Source organism: Molothrus ater, chromosome 10 (genome assembly GCF_012460135.2).
Source record: "Molothrus ater isolate BHLD 08-10-18 breed brown headed cowbird chromosome 10, BPBGC_Mater_1.1, whole genome shotgun sequence".
Taxonomy (NCBI): domain Eukaryota; kingdom Metazoa; phylum Chordata; class Aves; order Passeriformes; family Icteridae; genus Molothrus; species Molothrus ater.
The window spans coordinates 6,856,378-6,881,816 of record NC_050487.2 but is presented as its reverse complement, the minus strand read 5'-3'; the positions used below and the strand labels follow the sequence as shown (position 1 = coordinate 6,881,816).

At 42.5% G+C, this 25,439-nt stretch overlaps 1 protein-coding gene across 1 annotated transcript in view; it reads right to left on the bottom strand.

Annotated features, from left to right (window-relative positions):
- The window catches only part of DGKD (diacylglycerol kinase delta), a 58,462-nt gene that overhangs the window by 25,625 nt on the left and 7,398 nt on the right, over positions 1 to 25,439 (bottom strand). Inside the window, 5 exon segments of the mRNA XM_036388494.2 lie at positions 491 to 597; positions 1,151 to 1,283; positions 2,074 to 2,178; positions 16,558 to 16,638; positions 17,315 to 17,425. Coding sequence (XP_036244387.2) covers positions 491 to 597; positions 1,151 to 1,283; positions 2,074 to 2,178; positions 16,558 to 16,638; positions 17,315 to 17,425 — 537 coding nt within the window.

Below are 25,439 nucleotides of genomic sequence, written 5' to 3'. Positions count from 1 at the left end.
AAAGGTACAGGAAGCATCATGACTGAGATACATAGAGAAGCAAGTCTTTATATGCACTGTTGAAGGACAGCAAAGGCAATTTCTAGAAAACATCTGAGGACCAATTCTGGCATTTTACATCATGCTCAAGCACAGAGTCCAGGTGACTCACCCCAGGTTACCCAAGAAACGCTGACTTGCATCAGACATCCCAATATGCTAAGGTGCTGTTCCAAACACTCATTTACTTTTCTTTTGCCAAAACTTAGATCAAGTTCCCCATGCCTCCAATTATTTAATCTCAGCTCCCCCAGTCCACAGCAGTTTATTCCTACTAAGGAGTCCCTTGCTATCCTGTTTGGACTTTTTACACAAAATCTCATGCTCTGACAGTAGAAATCTTTTCCATGTAAAGGCAGAATCTGCTATTTATGAAGTGAAAAAAGCTACAGAACACAAGGCAGTGCTTCCATATCAAGGTAAGGCTGGAAAAGTTCAAACTAACACCTACCCCATCTTCATCCTCAATGATATCCTTCCCGATAGAGGCCAGAGTTGTCCACTTGCAATTGTTGGTTGCCCGCACAGCACAGCGCTTGTGGGCTTTAAACTTGCACACTATGGAGGAAGAGATGAATGCAATTAATCCTGCCTCAGGAAGTCTAATGTGGCAGTGTGTATTTGGCTCCAGAAGAAAGCATAGGCACACTATCCTTTTTAGCACCACCAAAATGATCAGCTGTAAATATTCTCATCTAGCTATTAATTCTTGCCTTGCCATTTTTGCCAGTTGCTTGTACAAAGCTTAGTGACCACCTTGTTAAATTTAACAGGATTTACACAGTCACACACTCCTCCGTCATTTTACACAGCGTAGATGTCACCACATTCATGTTAGACACATAAGCTGTGCTAGGCATTTCTGCTAAGCCAAAGCTGGGAAAGAGTAACCTCCTGGCACTCAACATTAAACAAAGATCTTCTTACAAATACAATTATTCCCATGAATAAGAATCTTCTTATGAAGATTCTCTCAGATACCTCAGAAGTGTGTATCTGCTCATTGCAGACATATGACATTAATAAGAGATGGCAGTATTTGGGCATATGGGCAAAAATAAAAATAAAGCGAGGCTGTTCCTCCCCAGGCAGAGGCTGAGGGCACACTTACCTTCACAGGACAGCCCGTGTGACGTGACCCCGGACAGGGCCTCCCGACACACGTTGCAGTACGTTGGCCGGGCATGGGAGCAGGCGTACCAGTTATGCATCCCTGAGAAATGGTCCATGCTGTACTGGGTAGACTGACCATATAAATGTATTACAGCAAGGTCAAAAGCAGAGCAACAAGACTTTTTTTCTTCAGAAGACTTGCATGAAGCAGTCAGAAAAGCAGAAAGAGAGCACTTTTTCACTAGGAAAGAGTGCAGAGTGTATAAACATGCATTAGCTGAAACTCAATAAGGTCTCTAAGGCAAAAGAGACTACCTGAAAAAGCCACACCTTCATTACAGCTCCTGTACCACATCTCATCCTTGTCTTACTACAAGTGTGTCTAGGGAAATGAACTGGAGAATTTACCCCATTTTTTTGTCAGATTAAATTTTCAGAAAGATCAGTTCCCCAGCCTGGCTCATTGTGTAGCAGAGAAATGTTTGTGCCACAATAAGGGAGGCAAGCATCAGAGTGGGGAAAACACAAGACAGCATTTTGTGGTGGCACTGCTGGTCCCACTCAGCCCCAGGAAGCAGGTAGATGCACTGAAGCTGGCAGAATATCAAGCAGGCAAGATGTGAATTGGGACAGGGAGGATAACTGGAAAATGAAAAGACAGTGGGAGGGGAACTTGGCTTCATAACCCATCTATGCTCCGAAAATTCTCTCTGAATTCCCAAGGGAGCATATACAAAGCCAAACATTCTTTGTAGAATCACTTCAATGTATCTGGGATAAATTCTACAGAAGGTCCTAACACTACTACCTATTCTAGTGAAAAAAATGACTTCTATTGAGCCCACTAGGAGCTGACTCTCGAAACAAGCTGCAATCCAGCAGAGGAAGCACAGAACACAAAGGAACACATTTTCCTATTACCTCAAAATGTTCACGGTTTTGGACAGTCTTCAGTGCTGCAATCCAATCTTCCATCTCCTTTCTGTTATCAGCACAAAGGATGAGCTTCCGACATGGAGTGATAATCTGAAGAGAGAGAAAATGAGGAGTGGACATGTCAGGGAGAGACAGCAAGAGAATACCTTACCACCAGTGCAGCCTGTTGAAGCTATTTTCAGAGCTGCACAATGAAAGTTATTTGCACCTCTGAACTGTGTTTCTCTTCCATCACAGCACACCTTAATTTCTTCCTAAATGTACAGAACCACCAAGATTTTAGCTGTCATTCCCAATACTGAACTGAGTAAAGAAATCTCTCATATCTAAATAACAGCACAACACAAATCAAGCATGGATCAGCAGGAGTAATTATGTGCAGACCTTGCATAAGTCTTTTTAAAGGACTTACTGTACTTTCAAAACTGGTAAGAACATTAAGACATTTTGTTAATAGCATAGTATACCAGTTTCTAGCAATTAATGAATCAGATAACATACTCTACAATATCATTCTAAAAATTTGTTTAGTCATGACAATTTGTTTAGTCTCCCTCATGGGGAGGGGAGAAATAAAACAAAATAAGCAATTTGAACCCTCATGTTTCCTGAGGGCTTGTTCTACATACCTAAAAGATATTCTAACCAATGTTCCCCTATCAGGCTGAAGCTGTGATGAGTTTACCTCCCTCCAACAATCCTGTCCTCAGTGTGTTTGCACCCTGGGCTAATTCCCATGCATTAGTTGCCTGTGTTAAATAAACAATATTTTAATAAACCAGCAGAAGAAATGCAGGGTGGCCAAAGCTCCCCTTTGCCCAGGGAAGTGCCAGGCCTCTGTGTCCTCTACCACCAAATCCCTCTCCTTCAGTCAGCTGGTGGCAGCAGAGAGAAATAAAAGCTCTGCTTTTCAGAGGACCATATCTGCTGTTCTCAGGGCTGCCCATTCAACTGGAGTCCAGACTTGACTATATACCAATCCTTATTCTTCCTAAGACTAAACTCTTTCTTCCCCACAGTGCAGTCATCTCACTGTGTCTTTTTGCACACCTCTGTATTGATTTCCATCAAGCTGACTTAAATACTGAAGTGTTTCAAGACCTGGATTTAAGAAAAGCTGCATTAAGGTTGAGCACTGTTTACAAAAATCAAAGGGCTCCATTTTATGTCAACTCTAAAAATTTCCAGCAGTCCAGACTCTCTTGCACCCCTCTACATATTGTACATTAAAAAAATTGTCTACATCATCTGCTTTTCAAGCAAATTGTACCTAACATCTGAAAGAATGGACTAAAATAAACTAGGATTGTGTCAATCTCCTGAGGCCCAACCATTCAGCCACAGTTTTGTTAATGAACACTAAAACACCCACACACATCACTCCAATACCTAATATCTCTGTTTTCCAGTCTGTTTCTCACTCCTCTCATCATCATTCATAAAACAGATTAAAAATAAAAGCCTCTGAAATTGAACACCAAACTTTTAGTTGATGTTGAAGTGCCTCAGAGCATCCGCCAAGAAATGTGGATGTAATGTCAACAAAAAAGATACACCTGGAAAGTTCTGCTTTATTTTAAGGTCTTCAATTTTCAAACTGTATTTCTTTTCATTCACAGACTGCAGATTCCCCTGCAATAACACCACCTTACCCAGAGGCATGACCAATACCTAGAAACCAGTGCTAGAGATACATTAGAAAGGCAAGGAAAGGAGCTAAATCCCTTTGTAAAGAAGGGACTGGCCATTCATATTAGAAACACAGTTTTAGCATTTGAAGCATTCTATCTTAGACAAAATGACCAGATCTGTATCAACTGTAAGCACACAGAAGTAAATATTTACACTATTTTAAAAATAAAACTTTGAAGAACTCCTTCTCTCTTCCCTCACTTTTCTTTAAACATTTCCAGCTTTGAAAAAATTTATTTCCAAAGAAGGTAATCACAGGATCTTTCTTCTTCCTTGGGAAAGCAGGAAAGTGTTTTTAGTTAAATGTATTTTCATCAAAAACTCTGCTATGTAAGAATGACTGCCCTAGAGCAACTTTTTCCAGAGCATGAAACACTGATGCATAAATCAGTTTGAAGCTAGAGAAGAACAAGGGGCATGTCTGAGTCCTGCTAAGAGGAAGCAGATTTTTCCCTGGAAGTAAAACCAAGGTTAACTAATTTGTTCAGACACCACTGGGCCTCACTTTCTTCCTGGTGATAAGGCCAAGAACATCTATAGTTGCATACATACAACAGTAGCACATACAAAGTCCAAACATCCTAGGATGAAGTATCCAAGGACCTTTCATGGCTGTAAAACCAGCCAGATTCTCTAAGGAGCCACCAGTTCATTTGAGTCACTGGCATGCTCTGGAGCACTGGGGAAGAACAGCTTCAGAACACTCTTATCAGTGCTGTCTCTTTTCCTATTATTCTGCCTTTTTGGGAGGACAGAAGGAAAATGCAATTTACAGCATAGTTTTTAATCACAGTGGAAGACTAGAAATTTAAAACATAAAACACAGAAATACAGATATTCCTTTGCTAAGAATTAATTTCCGAGGGTAGTTACTTCCTGGATAATTGGATAGAACATCCAATATAGAAAGCAACTGATTCCTTCTTAAGTCACCTACTACATCATCTTAAAAATCCCCACATTCAGTGTTAGACAACCCTCTGTTCAAAGAACAAAGTTTATAAGACAAGAGGATAAATAAAGAGATCAAAAGATTTTCATACATGAATCATCCAGATAAAGAGTCACAGAATTAAAATAAAGAGTCTATTGTGTAACTACAAACTGCAAATAAAAATGTAACTGTGCAGGATAAACATATGAAAAGCATTCCCCATTAGTCAGTTCAAAAGCAACATTTGCACTGGGATTTATTGGTATCACCAGAGATGGGAAATAAAGAATAAACCTCTTGAAAAAGCTTGCTCCTAAGGAGAACAAACTGGGAAAACTCAGACTTCACTATGAAGGACAGACAAGATTTTAATGTAACTAGTGCAGCAATTATTTGGGGAAATGAAGAAACCATCCAAACCTGTTTTCCTGATCAACAGGCAGCAGTATTAGAGTTAAACATCTTAACAAGGAATCAGGAATGCAGAAACGTGTTAACAGCCCCCTTCCTTCAGAGAGCAGTTCAGCAGCTCTGCCGTTCACACACCCACACCCAGCCCCAGCCCAGCCCGGGTACCTGGCGAGCATCAGCCCCTCGTGCCTGCCCTGCAGCGCAGCAGCTGCGGCTCCTTCCTGCACGGCTGCAGGGCAGCACGTGTGCTACTGCACTCGGCTGAGCAACAGAAGCTCTCACTCACACTGCTGCCACTGCTCCCTCCCTCTCCCTGAACAGCTATTTCAGCTCCAGACATCCCCCTGCTGAAGGATACTGACAGAGGGGCAAGGCTGTTACACACACTGCGCTGCTCAGGCAAGAGCGATGATCAGTTTAACATCTTGCACAAAAATAAAATCATTCTCCTCATCTCAAAAGAAGCCCCACCAATCTTCCCCCTGGAATGCTGTCCTTTCCCAGCCAGGAGTCCAAGGAGCTCAATCTCAGCTACAGCTGCAATGAGCCACCACTCTGAACACCAGGCTTGGTTATCCCTGCTGGGGAACATGGCTACAAACGAGCATGGTCCAGCTATTTTTTATGTTCCGGCTACAGCTCTTGACTAACATCCTGGAACAGCATATTCCACAGGATGACGACGCACTAGGTGAAGCACCATTTCCTTTTATTTGTTCTAAATTTACAAAGCAGTAATGTCATCCAGTGACCTCTTGTTCTCATGAACGGAGAGCACGAAAACAACAATCTGACTGCTTCTGAGTTAGGATGAGGGCTGCCCTACTAGGAGTTAAAAAAAAACCAAACCAACAAAAAAATCTTCAGATTTATTTTTAATCTCATAGATTTTTGGCCTGTTTAGGGATTGGCAGAACTCTGAGCATTCCTGCCCCAAAACAGCTCAGAACTGTATCTAGATATGAGCAATCATGCAAATTAAAAGTGCTTGTTCTGCCTAAAAAGTAAATATTAAAAACTTTCTTGATCCTAAATGCTACTGAACTTCTGGGCGTGATTCTTTCGATTTCACTCATTAGTAAAACTGGGTGCCCAGTGCTTACTAAATGGTGATATGATTGACATCTAATCCTGACCAGAAAAAAGAGCTCCACAGTCAAGGGGGAAAAAAAGGCTGCCAATCCCTCTAATCACTCCTGGAGAGCCACAAAACCACATGGGAATGGCAGGAAGGGTTAAAAACATTTCAAATAAGGATAAAGATTAATTATGAACTTCTCATTGCATGTCAAACCCCTGAAATACATTTTGCAAAAATGGGGGTCATAGTCACTTCCCCAGCAAGTAATGTGCCCACCATGAGTCATCTCAAGTCTATTAGAGAAATTCCCAATTTTCAAGCTTGCCCAATCTAAATCTAAAAAAACCTAAATCTGAAAATAACCATGCCTTCACTGACTGTCTGGTGCAAACACAGACACTTAACACTGAAAATTTAGCTTTATCTCCTCTCTCTCTCACACATGGCCCATTCCCTCTTACCAGCTGTTAACCCCCACCTCTCATGTTGACCCACATTCCTCTGTCCAAAACTAACACCAGTTTACTGACATTTCAAATCCAGCCAGCTAACAAACAACAGAGCCAACCAAAGAAAACTCCTCATTTCATGTTCTAAAAATGGACTAATGTCCCTGGATGTCCTTCCCTGATGAACAGCTGTGAATAATCAGATTCAAAAGGCAGTCCAAAAAAGACTCCTATATTAGACCAAATTTTAAACAGAAATCTGATATACTTCACCCTTTGCTGTACTGAGCAACCTTCCCCTCCCCAACAGCTGGAGCATAAACTTCATCCTCTTGTCTTGCTGCCACCCAAGACAACTTCATCATCTCTGCCCACCCGGGGCATTTTCTGGCTGCCCAGGAACTTCTCAGCAATAAACTGACAGTGTAGCCAAGCATGCCCTGGGACTGTTATCAGAGTACATCTGGTGAGCTCAGTGACCACAAAAGATGGCAAAGCAAGTTAAGACCACACTGGCCCAATCACAGAGCTGACAGAAGAAATGCTGTGGGGGAAGATGGGGTGGGGGGACATTGAACATTGCTAAATATAATTTTCCTGATGTGTACATTTCTCAGAATGGCCAAATGTGGGGGTATGAGAACACCTGCTCATTCTGACTGCTTCCTTTTACTCATATCCTGTTGCAATACAGAATTACATTCAAAGGTGCTAGCCATAAATCCCCCTAAGAGATCCAGCATTATTCCAAACAGTTGATGACTTGAGTACAGAGACAACAGGAATTTCTGGAGCTCTAGAGACCTAGAAACTAGAAAAAATAAAAAAAGCTGCAAATCTTCACTTTGATCATATATGGCAAAGGTAAGGAAACCATCCCCCAGCTGTAGCTAACTGCTGTGTCGGCTCTGTATGGTCGAGAATGATCTTGGCATCCTGAGAGCCCAAGATTCAGGAAGGAAAACTGGGTGAGACCATAATGAGGACACAGCCATTTTTCCACTTCAGCTCCTGTTTCAGTGAGAGCAGTAGTGAAATGAACACTGGAATACAGTAAAACACCTCACCTGTATTCATCAGCAAGGGTCACAAACCAGCAAATCCACTGTGTTTCAAACACAATTACTGAACCCACACAGGCAAAATGGATTAAGTGTGGATTAGCAAGTGCTACTCTCTCAGCAAATACACAAAAACGAAGACTGTGAAAAAGGGAGAAGAAAGCACAAATTTGAGATTCAAACCAGCCTGTCTCAATTATGTCTATTTCTGAAACAATCTGGAGCTCAGCATCAGGCCAGCAAAGCCTTAGGCAGTGAGTGGGTATGACTTTAGTGGGCCCCCACAGTTTGGAAGAGAGCAATAATATGAGTATCAAAGACTCATGAGGGTCCAAGCCTTGCCTTCTTCCACAGACTACAGCCCTATTCTATTTTGCAATTCAGCTTTCACCCTGTTTTGCCAACAAATTCAATCCCATTAACTCACTGCAGAGGTCAGTTAGAGCTCTCTAAAACTGCACCAATTCTTTTCCCCCAAAACCCGGATATGGGAAAGAAAAAGTAGCTTTTTATATAACACTCAAGAAATGCACCAGTTTTGTTGTTTTTTATAATGCAAAATCTTAATTTCCTGCTAAAATGACCATCTTCCACCTTATGGAAACTCTCATTTCCACCAACTAAAACAAGTCATTACTGGTCTTATAGTTATGCCAAATTCCTTTCCCCTTTTTTTTTTTAAACAAGATTTTCCTCAAAGCCCTAAGTGCCCAAATCTCTGTTCACAGTACATCAGCTATTTTATCCCTCCATGTGGCTGTTTTACCTTCATTTTCAATCTATAAAATCCAGGACAGCTCATTTCTATAGGAAAGCAGATCCAGCATGTGTTGTGGTTCTCTTTAGGACCATTTTTACATTATTAGGGTCACATACCTTGCAATCTGTCCCTCCTGAGCCAGGGCAGCAGTGCATCTTCTCTGAGCATTAGCACTGGCACTTATTGCACTATGTTGTGCTGCAGGTCAAGTTCTACTCGTGCTGACCCTCCATCTGGGATTTCTCCAGTCCCTATCCTCCCCCATGCTGCAGCGGGAAACTAGACCAGTCCCAGCGTTATCCCTGGGAAAATTATCATCTCTCATACCAGGGTCACATTCCTACAGGCTTCTGGAAACTGTTCCTAAACAAGGCACATTCCTGCTCTTGCCAATCGGTAAGAGGAGCACAGACAAGAAGAGGATTTAAAGACTTTAACAACAACTTAACAGATGTCAAAAGCTAGAGCATGCCACTGTTAGCAGGTGAGAAAAGCAACTATCCTGGTAGTTCAGGCCTGTTAATCCCCAGAGATCTCCAAGGATGGAGCAGTACCCAGTGGGAGTGGATAGAATGGCTGTACCAAGTGCCAAAGAATCCTAGCACAGCTCCATTACCCACACACCTTCCACCTCATGCAGCAGATGCACATGCACCCCTTTACCTGTTTTCCAAAGGACACAGTCCTGCCAGGAAGAGTTCCTAAACAGAACCACTCTGTTCAGAAAGGGCAGCCCATTTAGGAAGGTAAAGGATATTTCAGAGAAAGCTTCCTACTCACTCAAACTGAAGTAAACCCATGAAGAACAGAGGGGCAGGACTGTTCCCCAGTGCCAGAGCTGCTGTCTCAGTGGGTTCACACATGGCAAGGCTGGCACCCAGTAAATCACAGCACTGGGCAATAAAAGATCCTACCAGTGGTAGGAAAATAACCTATTACTGAGAGTTTATTGTTAGTAGCAGCTCCTCACAGCCCCGTAACTTCAGCAGTGTTGAACAGAAGCTGGTAGGTAGCACAAAAGGAAATTAATAGCTTTCAACAGCTTGATGAACCCAGGAGCTTTCCACACTGGGCCACCAGGCTAAGACAAGTCCTGTTCACGCACCAACACAAGCACCAGAAACAGGGAGGCAGCATTTCTGCAAGGAATGCTAGCAAGCCTCTCCCTGCATAAAAAGGAGCCTTTTCCTTCTAGAGCAGCTTCTGTGTAAGGCTGAACATGTTCTCAGATGATCACACATTGTTCTGCCTTTGTGCCCTCACCTGGAAGGGGAGAAGCAGCTGAAATCTGCAGTCTTGCTCAGAAGGTAGGTGAAACCGCAATTCACCATTGACAGTTACAAAGAGCAAAGAGGTTATCAAACAAAAGCTTCCAGTGTTCAGGCACAAGGGCAGACATTATTTCAAAGCTGTAAACTTCCCTCTATGAAAGCAAAAGCTCTTCAGTCTCCTTCACTTTTCAGCTCCCTGTCTATCCTGTCCCACAGTAAAACAGTTAAAGCTCACTGACAACTTCTTACAGTAGTTTCATCTCTCTCAAAAACTCCCGCATACTTTTGAGTCACTTTGTAACGTACAGTAGCAATCGCCAGATCTCTCCACCCACAGCAACATCTTCCAGACTCTCTAACTCTCCTTCCATATTTATCTTCTTTTTGGTAGTTTTTCTCCAGATTTTTCCTTCTTTTGTGACAGCAGACTAATAACCAGCTCCCACAGGAGGCTGGGTTAAGAGTCCCAGAAATCCTTGACATGAAAAGATTTTAAAGTACTATTTTCACTGACTAACAGTGACTCAGAATGGTCTGTTTACCAAAGGGCCTTTTCTCAAGGAGAAAAAACTGAAGTCTGGATTACAAACTACTAAAATAGCAAAGTATTTTGAAACTGCAGCGGTTCTGACAGGAAATGGGGACTGAACTGCACTTAATGAAGGAAGGTGAAAAACCAGCAGAGCAATTCTAGACACGGCAATACACCGCTCTACTCATCTTTTCACTTGCTTGTAAAGGAAATTCTGACAGCTGCCAATATAAACAGAGTACAAGCACTAGCAAAGAGTGTACAATTCCTGAATGTGTACACACATGGGTGTGGAAAAGACAACAACCCCCAGCAAAAACTGAATTTCCAGCATGTGCTCCAATTTTGCCCAATTTAGAGACAAGAGTTTAAAAACAAGGAAAAAAGAACCATACTCTTCAGAAGTCCCTTTTTCCTAATCTTCCCCTATTTCAAACATTAACAGGGCAATCCATGACTGTGTGAGAATTCAGGACACCTGGGACTGGCTTGTGTCACTATGCCTCCAGATCAATCAGTCTTTTTGCCCAGCTGATGCCTTCTCTCTGGATCCCTTTCCCCCCCCAGTTGAGGAAGCAGGGGAGGAAAATCCTCTCCCTTGCAAGGAAGCCCAGTGACTCCCTGGAGCATATGTTCAACTCCATTTTCTTCAGAGGGCTGAAGCCACACAGGGAAGTTTTGGGAATCTGTGCAAGTGTCAAACCACACAGATTTTCTGATCTCTATCAGCCGAAGCTTAAAGTCCAACTATGACTTCCTGCAAACAGCTTGCAACAAAAGTTCTTATATTCTTTCTCCTCATAAAAATAAGTGGCACGCTCTTTCTCGAAGCCTGTATTACAAACCAGCACAACCAACCTCTGATCTGGGTTTCTCTGGTTCCAACAGTGCCTTACAGGCACACAGCTCCTGTGCTAGGCAAGAGCAGCAAACTTTCTGTAGCGTCAGCACCTCTATTTTCCTTCAAAATCGAACTCTTCAGAGAAGACTTCACTGTTTCTCTACTCAAAAGAATATGTTTTAATTTAAAAGCACCTACACAAATAATTCAACTTGACACAAAATCATGAACTGGCATAGGCACTTTCACTTCACTGTGAATGAACTGCAAACATCAACAACATACTCTCCCCATCAGGAAGGACTGTCAGCACTTTGATTTTTTACCCAAGCTCAAGCACCTTGCCCTCTGTTTATAGGAAAGGTTACTAAGCCAGAAATGAAAATTCATGCTATTTCTCCACAGCATCAGTAAACCCTGAGACAATACAGCAAAAATACACACTCTAGAGGAGGTCGGTAAAGTAAAACTTGCTGCTGAATAGAGTCAGTACTAAGTAACAAGGTTATAATATGAAAAAATTGTAGCACACCTCAGGCTTCCATACAGCTGGAGAATGACATCCATATTCCTTCTCAGAGATGACTGCACTCTCTCATTCAGGGACACCAGCAACTCCCTGTTCCTCAGCCTACCAGAACCACTGCTGCCTCCAGTCATGCAAGTGCTCTGCAAGAGAGGTATTATTCTAATCTGAATACTTCCTCTCTCCTGGGACCTTGGTCAGGGTGAATCATCAGTTAATAAATAGTATTTCTTAACTGGGTGCAGTATTTCCAACAGCACCACAGGCATATTTCCCTTTACTCCTCTTCTAGAGAATACATCTACATGAATCCACTCAGGAGAGAACACCTGAACAGTAAGAGCTTGTAGCAAACCCATGCCAAAGAACCTGAGCTTCTGATCTCTGTTATGCTGGCACAGGTGCCATGTTTCCCAGTACTCAATCCAGAAAACTCACACTCCTGGCTCTTACCTTTCACGTTCAATCTTCCTCTACACTAGTATCCAGAGCAGCCTACTCCCTGAGACAAAAACCTAAACAGATTGCTTGACATGCAAGGATTAGTCTCGTCTGTGGTCAGTCTCTCTGAGCTACGTACCACTTGCCACAAGCCGATTAGCTGCCTGCTTAAGGAGGAGCTGGGATAAGTTTCCTTCTGACGGCAATGAAGTGGAGAGGCAGACGCTGACTGTAATAATATGCTGCTTCCTGTCTGCGGCGGAGCCGAGAGGTACTTCCCAACAAAAAAGGGTTTACAGGAGCTCAGGAGCTCAAGCTCCACCTCTTCCAGTGAACAGCCATTAACTATGGAGGAGGGGTCACTAGCATGGCTCCTGGCACTCAAAAACGTGCACTGAACCAGCTTCCATTTCACCAAAGCATCAGAAAGAAAAAACCAAACTACACAAAATTCCCTCTCCACACAGAGGATATTTCTCCTACAGGATCTCAAAGCTCTCAATCAGATGGGATAAAAAGTAAATGCTGCAATTCATGCTATGTGAATGAGGGTGAAAGTCCACACCACCATTTGGTAGCAATAACTGGAAAACATTTACCAATCCACCATGTGAGAACCATATTGGAACACAAAATATGTACCTGGGAAGATATTATGTCCTTTCCAGGCCCTCTCCTGATGATCACAGGTGTTTTTGACTAGTATTAAAGAATACTTATCTTTATAAAAATCCTCCACAAAGCAAGAAAGAGTCAATGAACTGATAAGGAATCACTTTTTTTAACTGTACCAACTACACTGAAGGAAGCAGGCTTAACTCAATTGGGACCTTCAAGAAGAGAGCAGATTTTCAGCACACACACCAGTCTGAGGAAGAAGAATTTGTTCACCACACAAGCATTTACAAAACTGGGCCAAAAGAGACAATATAAAGTCTTTCCAAAGACTTTTGAGGGGACAGCTCTGGTGGCAAAGTGTTGACCTGAGCAACAGGCAAGAGAGTGTTTGGTGTCCCCCAGACCTTGCAGGTGTCGCAGGGGAGAACAGGCATGATGGATGGCTCAGGTCCTTGACACAGGTAAAGCAGATCATTTTGAGACAGAGATCAGTAAAACCTAGGCTTCCCAGCATCATCTTCAGAAAATGCTACTTCAGATTAAAGCATGGAACTCACCCTCATTGCAGATTTGGTGTTAATGCTCCTCACAGAACTGCAGGCTAGTTTACCATGTGGCACCTTAACAAATCACATTACAGCAAAACTGCACTGTCCAAGAAAAAACTGTTCATGGAAAGAGCTAAAGTCTCCATGGGAAGACCCAATGTACCCAGTGTGATCCCAAATAATCTATCAGCTTTTTAAAAATCACAAGAGGTTTTGAGGGTATGGCTAAAAAAACGCTACTGAGAAATCAGGGCCAGGCTCTGACCTCACCCATCCAATGTTGCTGATTTCTATTTTGTTAGGAGCACAAAATAGCACACACTGTTTGAAATAAACACACTCTTTGAAATAAAGGGTCCTGAACTACCAGGACAACACACTTATCATTGCATTTGTGTCACAGCAGATCTTCTCCAAGACCCTGTGCAAGACAGCAACCCTAGAAAAAGGCACTGGGGAGAGATCTATACACCACGTACCAAGGGATCATACATGTAAAGCACCTGTCACAGCCCAGACATCCCAGAAGAATTTACCTTGTAGACAGCTGACTCTGAAGGACAGAGATGGCAGAGATGTGACAGAACCAGCAAATACCACACCTAGAGGCCTAATGAGAGAAGAGAGCTCTGGCATGGGGCTGCTGTAAGATTTATTCCCGGAGGCTTCCTGTTAAATACCTCTGCAGCCACACTGCCAGACCTAAAGGAACAAAGCTAAACATAAAGCTTTTTGTTACACATCAGGGAATGGAGCAGTACAACACTGTAAGCCCAAAAATGTCTCATGTCATGTGCTTCCAGCCCATTCTATAGCCATCTATACATTAACTCTGGGTAGTAGTCCTGAAAACTGTCCTCACTGCAAACAGGATACACTTACTGAAGACATCTATGCAAGATCAACCAAGTAAACCACAGTGGAATTTGTTATTACATACTTTTTTCAAAAGGAAGAGGTCCGTGTCTTAAAACTCACTTTTCTTGCTCTCCTTCCTGCTGAGAGCAAACAAATTACCTGTCAGTCATGTCTGATGTAAAAGGTTTATTGGAAGCTATTTTTTAACCTTACTCCTCTCTCCATGCAGCACAACCTTTGCTGGCTTTATGCTCTGGTTTTCTCCTCTCATGAGGCTGCCTCCCCATGCTCCTCAATGCACTTTCAACAGTGCTTTTCTGACTGGTCAGTCCTTATTACCTCTTTGTTTTGGATGAATATTGTTCCTCCAAGTGGTTTGTCTAATGTTTTTGTTGTTTGTCTTTATGTCAGGAACTTAGGGGTGTCATTCAGGCAACCTGATCTGCAGAATCTATACATCAGGCAGCACAGACAGGACAGAGGCTGAGTTTTCTCAGAAAGAAACCATTCTTTTATAAATCCCTAATTACCAGTTTCCACTGAAGAAAACAGAAAACCAAAAAGAAAACCAGAACATCTAAAACTCTGATTACCAAATGCTACGTATTTTTAGTTAAGGAGAAAAACCTCAAATCGTATAACACACTGATTTGAAACAGAAAAAAATGCATCAAAGAACTCTGAACTTTAGAAAGGAAGATACAGAGGAGAAGCAGAGTGGTCTCAAAGAAAACCAACAGAAAACTGCATGACTGCAAGGAATCCAAAGCACTGACAGCAATGATGTAACAGAGCAAACCACAGCAGGACTAGGCCACCTTCTGATTTCCTAAGTGGTTTTCAACTTCAAGGTAAATGAGTCAAGCGCCTCCAAAAGCCACGAGAGAAAGAGCAGACAGAAATAAGGAGGAAACACACTTTTCTTGAATTTACCTAAGCACCATGATACACTGCTCAGCTGGAGACAGTGCAAACTGTACCTGCTTGAATTTCAAGGTACCTTTACCTTTTATCAGCTATGGAAGGCAGGGACTGGCAGAGCCTGATACCAGAGTCTGGGAAATAACTCTTCACAGTTTGACTCAAATGGGGCAATCTGAGGGAGCAAAGACACTGCTCCCTCCTGTCCCTAATTCAGTCTTCCTGATGGATATTAGATCTCTCCCAACTGCAACAGTAAGCAGCACAGTTAAGAGTACACTTACCTGAAAAAAATCAGTCTTTATTTATATTTGAGAAAATGGAAGCAAGATCCAGGATAAAATGCTTTATTAATAGGTAAATAACATCACAGTTTTGAAAACATATTCCCTACTCAAATCACTGCATAAACCATCTCTCTGTACTCTCACATTGACACCTGATATCAATATTTACTTACCATACCCAGATGTGCCTCCTACCTGTCCAACTATGAATATAGAAAGTGTTTTCAAGCTTTGGGAAGGTGTTGGGGTTTTATCTGAACACAGGCACTGCAAAGCTAACACAGCTACAAACAGAAATGCCCTTTGGCAGCTGTTTAAAGCAGCAGATCACTCCTGCTGCAGCACAAGGCACACTGCTCAGTGTTGGTCACCACATGCAGGACCAGGAGGGATTCTTCCCTCCACTTGGCTTGCTCCCTCCTTCACCTTGCCTTAGAGCAACACTTCCTTTCCCCAGCTCCTACTCCTCTGTACCGACCCCCTCAGCAGCTTGTGGAGGTTTGCTGCTGTTCATCAGCTCAACACTCACCCTGCAGGGCTGATGTTAATGGCTTTTGTTCTGCACACCAGGTGCTCCCCCAAACTGGAGCTTGCAGAACACTTGCACCTCAGTAATACAATCATTTTTCCTCCCAGTTCCTGAGCCTGGAGAAAATGAAGCAGGGACACCACCACGTCTGGTGTTTCCAGACTGCAACTACTTAGCACACATTCCACATCTGACGAGTATCCTGAACCAATCCCACAGTTATTTCTGTGCTATTTCTTTCTGTTCCTCCTTTTGCTTTCCCACTATATATAGCAGGCATATATAAACACACACACAGACACACACAAATAAAGTCAGAGAAAGAAGTTTACATATTTTAATGCCTATGGGAAAAACTAAATTCCTTTAGCAAGATCTCCACCATAAACATTACCTCTAACTCCCTCAGCAGAACAGATTTTTCTGTCCCACTGTGCAAACAGGTTCTATCAAACCCTTTTAGCTTACAGGGAAGAAAACCCCTGAATGCCAAGTCTTAGCACAATACATAGTAACCTAAGGTATTTCCCTGAGGTAATTTCCCATGTGCACAAATATGAGTTATCATATTGTAAAGAAAAGTAAGCTTATTATTTATTTTTCATTAAAGGTGCTGTGAAGATTGTTCAGGTGTTTTTCAACTCAGCAAAAGAGATGGGATATGGGGAAAAGATAGAAGAAGAACAGAAAATAATGCAAGAAGTCCTACCGTGAAGCTGTTGTTGACATTCTTTGTGCTGGATTCTGCCACACTGGCATCTGTCAGATCCACCTCATCAAAAATAATGGACTGTAAAGAAAAAATTCAAAATCTCGATAAATTATTGAATCCAATGCATAAGCAGCAGACTCAAAGGGAGTCTGTCTAGAATGTTCCATATCACAGCCTTTTATGACTTGAAGGAAAGACACAGCACCAACAACATCAAGGGCCTGGAAGTCTAGTTCCACACACTGGAGATCACTCTGGCCTGTCTTCAGACAGGTGAATACAATGGCTTTATTCTTATTAAAGGATTATTTAAAAAGAACACCAAATAACTGTAGGTTTTGTTCTTGTGAAAGGAGACAGTTTTATATCTAGTTGACTATCAGCATACTAAACCAGAGGCATAGCAGCTCTGATTTGATAAATTCTAGCCTTGCTTGTCTACTGCACCTTCTCTTTTCACTTGTATTCTCTTCCTTCTATTGATTTAGAGTCCATTCCCTACTAACATGCACCAAAGGGAGAAAAAATGTGGAAAAATCAGTATCACAGGTCCACATGATGCTGCACTTCAAAGCCAAGGATTCCCAAGTGTGAGGCAAAACACAGGGATGTTCTAATAGCTACAAAGCCTGAAGACCAGTGCCTAAAGAGCTCATTTCTCTGCTGAGGGCTACCTCCCACTGACATCCATCTGCCTCCAAAGCCCCTCTACTGACTTCCTTCCTTGGCCTCACAGGTAGTGTCAGGACCTTACCTTAGCAGTTTTTGCATAGTAGAGCGTTCGTCCTCGCAGTTTAAAGTATCGTCTCTTCCAGCGCTGGAAGGAGCTGGTCTGTTTCATTAGCATCCCCTCTTTTATGACAGTCTACAAAAGCATCAGAGGAGAGCAGTGAAGCAGTACGTTTTACTGACAGGCACATTTTCTGCTTCCCCAGCACACACCCATATGAACAACTGGAGTTGGAGACCAATAACCTCAGTGCCCTCTGCTGGAAGCGTTTCACAGATTCATTCAGCAAAACCGAGCAGCCTTCGCAAGATAAAACTCTCATGAACAAACAACCCACACTGCGGTGAGGTTTTACCCTTGTCTCCAGCGCTATCACGATACCAAAGAAGATAAATAACTTAAAACTGAATGAGCATTTCAAATCTAACAGTGATTTGGGGAGTGTAACAGTTAAACTCACCGAGGTCGCATTTCAGTCACAGGTAATTGCACCTTTCATTTAATTGGCATCTGATTACCAGCACAAACACACCCAGGATATCTGTCTCTACCTCCAGCTGTGCCTTGCAACCAGCATCTACCTGGCACAGAGGTGGCAAGCTGCAAGCCCAGGGGGTGAAGAGTGAAACCAGAGCAAAGAAGGAGCTATATCTAACATCAGCATTTGGTATTCTTCAGATAATCTTGGCCCTGCTTCGGTACTCACTGGCCAGCTGCCATTTCCCAGGGCTGTAGTGCCAAAACTGTCTATGCACACTGACTTTTTTTCTTTAACTGCTTTATAACTAGACTGACATACCGGCATACACAGGCTCATATGCTCATTCATATATACTGTGCATATGTGGGGGTATGGATTTAATCCACATGTATTTCATTCAGGTTTTAATACCAACAGCTACATGAAAATAATCTCAAAAACTGCAGCTCAGAGAGACAAAAGGCAAAAAAATCAGGGCTGAATGTCCAACCCCAAATTCCTGATTGTAAATACTGCCTAGGAGCTACAAGCAGTACTATGCCTTGGTACCTCAAGAAACCTTCTTCTCTCCCCAGGAGAGTCATAGGAACCTACTTCTTGCTGAGAGAGCTCAATGGGATAAACACCCAGTAAAACACAGGACACAAATGGTCTGACAATCTTGTAAGACAGGTTATTCTGTATCTTGGTGCCAGGAAAATAGCTTTAACATACCAGAGGTCTCAGTGGAATTCAGGTTTGTAACAGTCAGGTCGCTGATAAGTATCAATTCACGAACAGCAACAAATGGACGCTGCCAGGCTACTACAACACACAAAATAAATTCTCTAACTGATCCACAGAGTTTAGTTCATGTTAGAACTCCTTTCCAGGGCATTAAACTTGCTTTTAGAATGCTATATATATGTATTTCTAATGTGTGCCTTTAGTTTTTGGAACAGCTGCAGATTTTGATATGTTCCACATACACTGACCCTTGCCAAGCTCAAAGCTTCCTCAAAAACCACTTCGAAAAAAATGCTGACTATAAGGAGAAGCATCCAGTCTGACAATATATGCTTCTCTTTTGCTAGACTGAGCTATCCTCAAACTGGCCTGAGAGATCACAGGGTCTGGACCATCATGGCAAAGCCTCTACTCACAAATCAGCTGGGAAAGGGCAGGCTGCACATTCCACCAGATCCCAAACAGAGCTGTCGGATATAGAAGCCACTACAATCTTCCTCCACTGTGCTGGGAAATAGAAAAGGGCTCCCCTGTCTCCTGGAAGAACAGCATCTACCTTGGATGCTGGACCCTGGCCAGCTCCAAGGGTAGCAAATCCCAAGCCTCAATCCCTTCCCAGTGGTCTGTTTCACAAAGCCACCTGCACAGTGGAAGAAATATCTGCCAGTGCTCAGGCAAACACCAACTTAAGTGTGCCTGAAGCAGGCACACCAGGAATTGCCAAATTCCACAGAACTTTCGGCAGAATGAAAAGAGAAAACAAAAACACACAACTGAGGATTAAGCTCCTATAAAAAATGGCTGTTTCCCACACCAGCTCCCCACAGCTCTGAAGCAGTCACTGAAAGGCATCCTGGCACTCGTTTTCACACATGAGGACATAGCAGCAGGAATACACTCTACGAAGCCATAAAGCATCTAGGATTGGCTTTAGGGTCTAAAAGTTGAACACACCATAGCAAAACCCAGAAACAAAATGCTAAACCACCTTTGAGCTGGTGTTATGCAAATAACCCAAAATTCAGACATTATTTTAGCTGAAGCTTCAGCACAAGAGAAAACAGAGTGCAAAGACTGACCAAACAGCATCCCTCGCTAAAACAACCCTGCAGGCAAGGCCAGAGCTGAAGGCACTCATCTGGAACCCAGAAAGATGCATTCATGCTCCTACTCTGCCATGGACTTTTTATGAGCTCCCAATAAAGCAATTTTCACTCTGTATGTCTCCATCCGTCAAGTAGTAGAACAAACAGCATTCGCCAATTCTGTGGAAACATGCTAAAATACATATTTCTCTCACAAGTTATTTTAACCTCCAGCACCTGAGTATCAATGAGAAATGTAAAGTACCAGCATCCAAATTACCACACTAAAGAAATCACACATTTCTGCAGCTCATTTTTTTACAGGGAAAAAAATGGGAAAGTGGCAGGAGATTTTACAGCTTAAGACAGAAACATGAAGTGACTTTTGCATTCCCTGGAAAAAAACACATATAAATAAAAATGAGATGAAGAAAGCAGCTACTGAACTCTGCAAAGCCCTAAACCAAAATCAGAGAGGAACTAAAAATCCTGGGGAAGACTCCTCAGATGAAAAGCCCACAGATACCAAGTCAGCCAGGAGGCTCATCAAAAAACAGCAACTTTCAAGAGGAGATTTCAGAGCTCTGTTGCTATGCTTATTTACAGCTATGCTTTAACTAGGGTCAGTCAGAGCCCTTATGCACCCCAGGCTCAGCATCACAAACTCTTGCCCAGCCCACCAGCACAGTAACTCTCAGCAAAACAATGCCTCTGCTTTCCCTCTGCTCCCACAGCTCCCGCCTGCTCCTTCACCTCAGCTGGGCTCACTCACCTCTGCACAAGACGTGCATTCCTCCATTCCTCTTTTAAACCCTCTTTTTTTTTTTTTTTTAAACCAAAATGCAACACTTGCAGAGGTCACCTTGCCCCACTCGAAGCAGCAGTTCCTGTCATTGCCGGCTCTATCTATAGAAAACCTCACAGCTCCCCAGCTCAGACATGAAAGGCCAGAGCAGGAGCACTCCTGCTCACAGCACACCCGCCTCTGGTTCGGTGCCTGTGCTTCAGCGCTGCCCATCTCCGCACGAGAGCAGCCCGGCTATTTATAGGCACTCACTTCAGCACAGTTTGGTGGGTTTGGGCGGAAAGGGCCAGAGATAAGATCAAGATGACTTTATAAAATGATGTAGACATCGCTGCCTTTCTCTTCCTCTATTCTGACTTTACAGCCACAGGACTTGTTACTTACAGAGGAATGCAGCTGCAGAAAATGAGCTGGGGAAAGGACATGACTGCAAAGTGACACAAACGAAATAAAAGGGGGGAGGTGAACAGCTACTTCTGCTCCCCAGGCTCTCTGCAGATTTTTAATTGAAGATCTACTCTGATCAGCTTACTGGGCATGTAATTCATCAAGATAAAAGTGAAATTGCTTCTCCCATAATGAAAAGAGAGTGTTAAATCTATTTTTAGTATCATATATTGGATCCTATGGGAAAAGCTACTGCCCTGAAACACTATGAGGATGCACATATAATTATGTGCATCCTATCCAGGATAAATACTAAAATTGTTTGCAATGGAACTATGCAGACTGTTTTCTATCCAGCTGAGTCTCTTTCCAGTGTGGTGTCCTGTAGCATGGCATTCCATGGGCAGATAACATTACAAAAAAATGAATTATCATCTCGGATCAAGCGTAAAATGATGTGATACTGGTTTCAACACTGACTCCTGTTATCATATTGCAATTCAGTGTAAAAACAGTCACTGAAGAAACTGACAATTTAAAACAACACTGCACATAGCAGAGTGTCTTAGGAAATCTGAAACGAACAAGATTAGATAACTGAAAGGCAAGGCCTAGGAAATTTCTAACATTTTAGTATTTATCTTTGGCCTTGAAGAACAGCAACTTCCTGCAGAAAAAAATTCAGTTTATGGCAAGCAATATACAACCCTCCCCCCAGCTCATCCCCTTTCAAAACTTGAAATTTAGGAAGAGCAATAATATGTTCTCAGATTTCTCCTGTCAAAATGGGTGCAGGCCTAATCCTGAAACGACAAAAGAAAAGTTTTGCCACTGACCTCAACAGGAATGGTTTCAAACAACTCAGAGGACTTAAAAAAGAACTTAAAAGAAAGAGAGCCTTGTGCTTCACTGTTTCCCCTTCCGGCCTTGTAAGAACAAGAAGCCAAAAGATTAACAGGAGCTGTTCAGAAAACCAACAAGATACAGTTGTGTTTTTGGCAGCACTGCTCATCTGAGGTGTCTCTGCACCCAGTAACCCATGTCAGGTGCTCAGAGACAGCCTACACAGATTAAGTGCTTTCTACACTGATAACATGAGTGATTCTACTAAAAGTTAGGAAGGATCATGTCAGATTTCAGCTGTTTTCAGATTACATCCCTTGTTTTCCTGCACACAGTAATGCTCACCAAGTGAAACGCAGGAGCAGACAATCCCTTCCTGAAGCTTAAACCTATTGCCCCATTTGGAAGTAGGGCTCTTGATAAAACTGATTTCCTAATCTGGAAAACATGCCCTATTAGCCAGACTGAGGGTGACTATCAAGCGTGTCCAGCTGTCAGGCTGGCAAGTGTCCCTCGGCATAGGGAGGCTCCAAACCATGTTTGATAGAGACAGAGGAACAATGCAACTTATTTCACTGCTGAGATCATAACATATTCTTAGGGGCAGTTACTCAGTGCAGCATATCAAAACCAAGAATTATGCTTCACTGACACATCTTTCCAATGCAGAAAAAGAACTATGTACAAGGTAACAGCACAAAGCTATCTAAATAGCAACTAAAGAATCCCAAACCCGATGTCCCCAGCATGTGGATTTCTCTGTTTATCATGTATCTCCAGAATGTAAAAACTCTAAGACACACATTGTTTCTATTTGTATGCACCACAAAACACTGATGCCAAACAACAAATAATTGACTAAACAAAGCACTAAATGCAGGGAGGAAAAAACAAAATGCAAAAGTATATGCGGAACTGGGCTATCTTTATAGATGCTTACTAGGCAATTTTACAGGCAGCTGAACCCCAGGGACCAAATAACCTCATCTAGTCACTGATTTTGAGTAAGCCATGGCAAAAACTATAGGAGTAGGTCTGCAGGCATTTAAACATGGCCATGCTATGCTAGGGCAGTACAAATCTGAGTGCTGTACCTTGTGGTTTTAGAAGATGGTGTCATAAAAGCTCTTGGGGGTCATAAACATGAAACAAATTAATATTTAGAAATCAAATTAAACACAGTAAATCCAACAAAGAAACTACAGGAATAAATCTAACCAACCCCATAGAATAAGACATGAAATGTCAAAGGGTAGGGGTTAACAAGCTAATCTGAGAGCAACATCCTTCCACCAGACAGTGGTCACACCCTGGAAATGAACTCTAGGAAGCTTGGAGGGGGGGAAATCTGGATCAGTAAAGCAATTCTAACAATGGGACACACAGCTATACAGATGTATAGGGGAACACAAGGAAATTACAGGTTGCATAGTCTTGTTTGGAAATTCTACTTGAAAAAGTGAAAATTGCATTCAGACTTCTTTCACTGGTATCAAAAGAGCAAGACGTTATGAGAACTCACTGCAAAAAAAGGACTCCAGAAGAGGAGAAAAGGAAAAAATAATCAGAGCTGGAATCAAATGTCAAAATAGAAGCTGGGGCAGTGAGTCAGAGGCCCACTAACAGAAGCTGAGCGCTACAACTGAGGAAGGGGGTTACAGTACAGACCTTTGTACAGCCACATGGGAAAGCCTAAGAAAACTCTCCTAAAAATTATCCTCCCAATTCTCCTCTGCTGTAACCTCCAGCCCTGCTGAATGAGCTGAACTCAGCAGTGAGAGACTGAGGCAAGCACAGCTGACAGCTCTCCTACAGCCTCCTTGCAGCTCCTGAGACAGCAGAATCCAGAGCACAGCAACCTGTCCATGGAGTAGCTGAGATGCCACTGAAAGAGGCAACGCAAGCTCATTCCCCAGATCCACAGTAAAATATAGGAGTTAGTATCAAATAAATACTGAAAAGGCTTTAAATTGCCTTGGCACAGATAAATGGTCAAACACTTCATTCTTCATTAGTTAACGTTGCAGCCAATAAACAAAGAACAGGTCTTTGAACCAGCTCCTTTCAATACCAGGTTCAGCTGCTACTATTATGAACGACTCTCCTAAAAGGGATGCACAGTCGCAGACCTAAAGTGAACAAATTACCAAATGAAAAACAATTTGAGAGCTCACAAAAATGTATATGGGGAAGGAAATACAACATATAGCAAATCAACACACAGCTCCTTGGTAAAATGAGCTCTGTCAGAGAGCTCCAAGAAAAGTACTAAAACAGATGAATATTCTGCTCAGCTACCTAGAAGGGAGAATGAAGAACACACCAATACACTGATGCAGGATGAGTTAGGAGCTGGACAACTCCTGGCACACTAACTGCTTAAGCCTCAGGATGCTTTCCATAGGCTCCCAGCATCCTTCCCAAACACACTTATCACAAGAGGGAAACTGAGCACAAAACGCCAGTCAAACCATAGCAAAGATGGAACATAAGGACTTAAACCCATCCACAAAGATAACTAAAGTCAAAAAGGCAACAGTTTAATAGCTACCTGAATATTTTGGAATGGAATAAATTTGTAAATTTGTACTAATTAAATGTGAACTTCATACATTTAAGGACAAACATGAAAAGTTCGACTGTTATTTTTTCTACCATCTAAAATTATATATACATGACTACATCCCTTCCTTGGGCATTTCCCCATACACAAAAAATGTCAAAACTTGCTACCTACTGTAAAACCTTCTGAGACATGACTGTCACAAGCTATGCACCAGCACCACAGAATCCCCTGTCTGAACTCAGAAGCAGGTGGCTCTTCTGCTGAGGCACAGCAATAGAATCTCATTTGGAATCATAGCTTGTACACAGAACCCTCTAATGCTGCAGCCTGTACCCCCACAGCTTAAGTCACACTCTTATTCATTCAGAGAGACAAGTTACTACCAAAAAACCTGTGTCTAGGCCCCCCATCCACTTCATCAGTAGGCAGAGGAGCCAGGCACTCACCATAGCATCTTGTCATGGCCATTGGACATGCGAGTACCAGGCTGGGGAGTGCAACCAGAGCACACACACACACAACCAGCACGAGCCCAGAACAGAAGTATGGGAAAGCACATGCAGAATACAGCTGGGGATCTCACCCTACACTCATAACCACCCATCCTTCCCACAGTACTCAACGTCATGGAGACCTTGGCCGAGTAGGAAGGAAAAGTCAGCAGAAAGTACCAGTAAGAGAACTTCAGGATACAGGAAAGTGAAAGTTTTACCTTGACGAAGAAAACTGAGTTCTTTGCCCTTGTGTTGAGGAGGCTGAAAGAAAGACAGCTTCCTCCCAGTGTGTCTGGATTCCCATCACCTCTGCTAGTGAATTCTGCAAGGAGCCTTGTTAGGGACTGGTAGATGCAGAGCCAAATCCTCATCCTTTTACTTCAACTGGTATTCAAATAGGTTGAGAGCAGAAAGCGGCTTTTGGCCTTCAGCCATTTAATTAATACTTAGGTATCTTAGAATTTATTTTTATCTCATCTGTAACAAGTGTCGTAATCAGATTTTCCATATTTATGTATTAAACAACCTATGCTCTTAAGTTTTTTTTTCCTCATCTATTTAACATAGTTTTTAAAGGATACTCAAAGTTTTAATTTGTTTTTCCACTTCCCCTGTTTTAATGTCCTGCAAATACCTTTGACCATGCCAAAGACTTCTTGATCAGCACCAGCAACAACAAAAAGGATGAGCACAGCCCTGGGAACATAATTTTGCTAACTTTCAGCTAAACAGAACAGAAGGGGTTGGTGTGAGTTCCCAGAA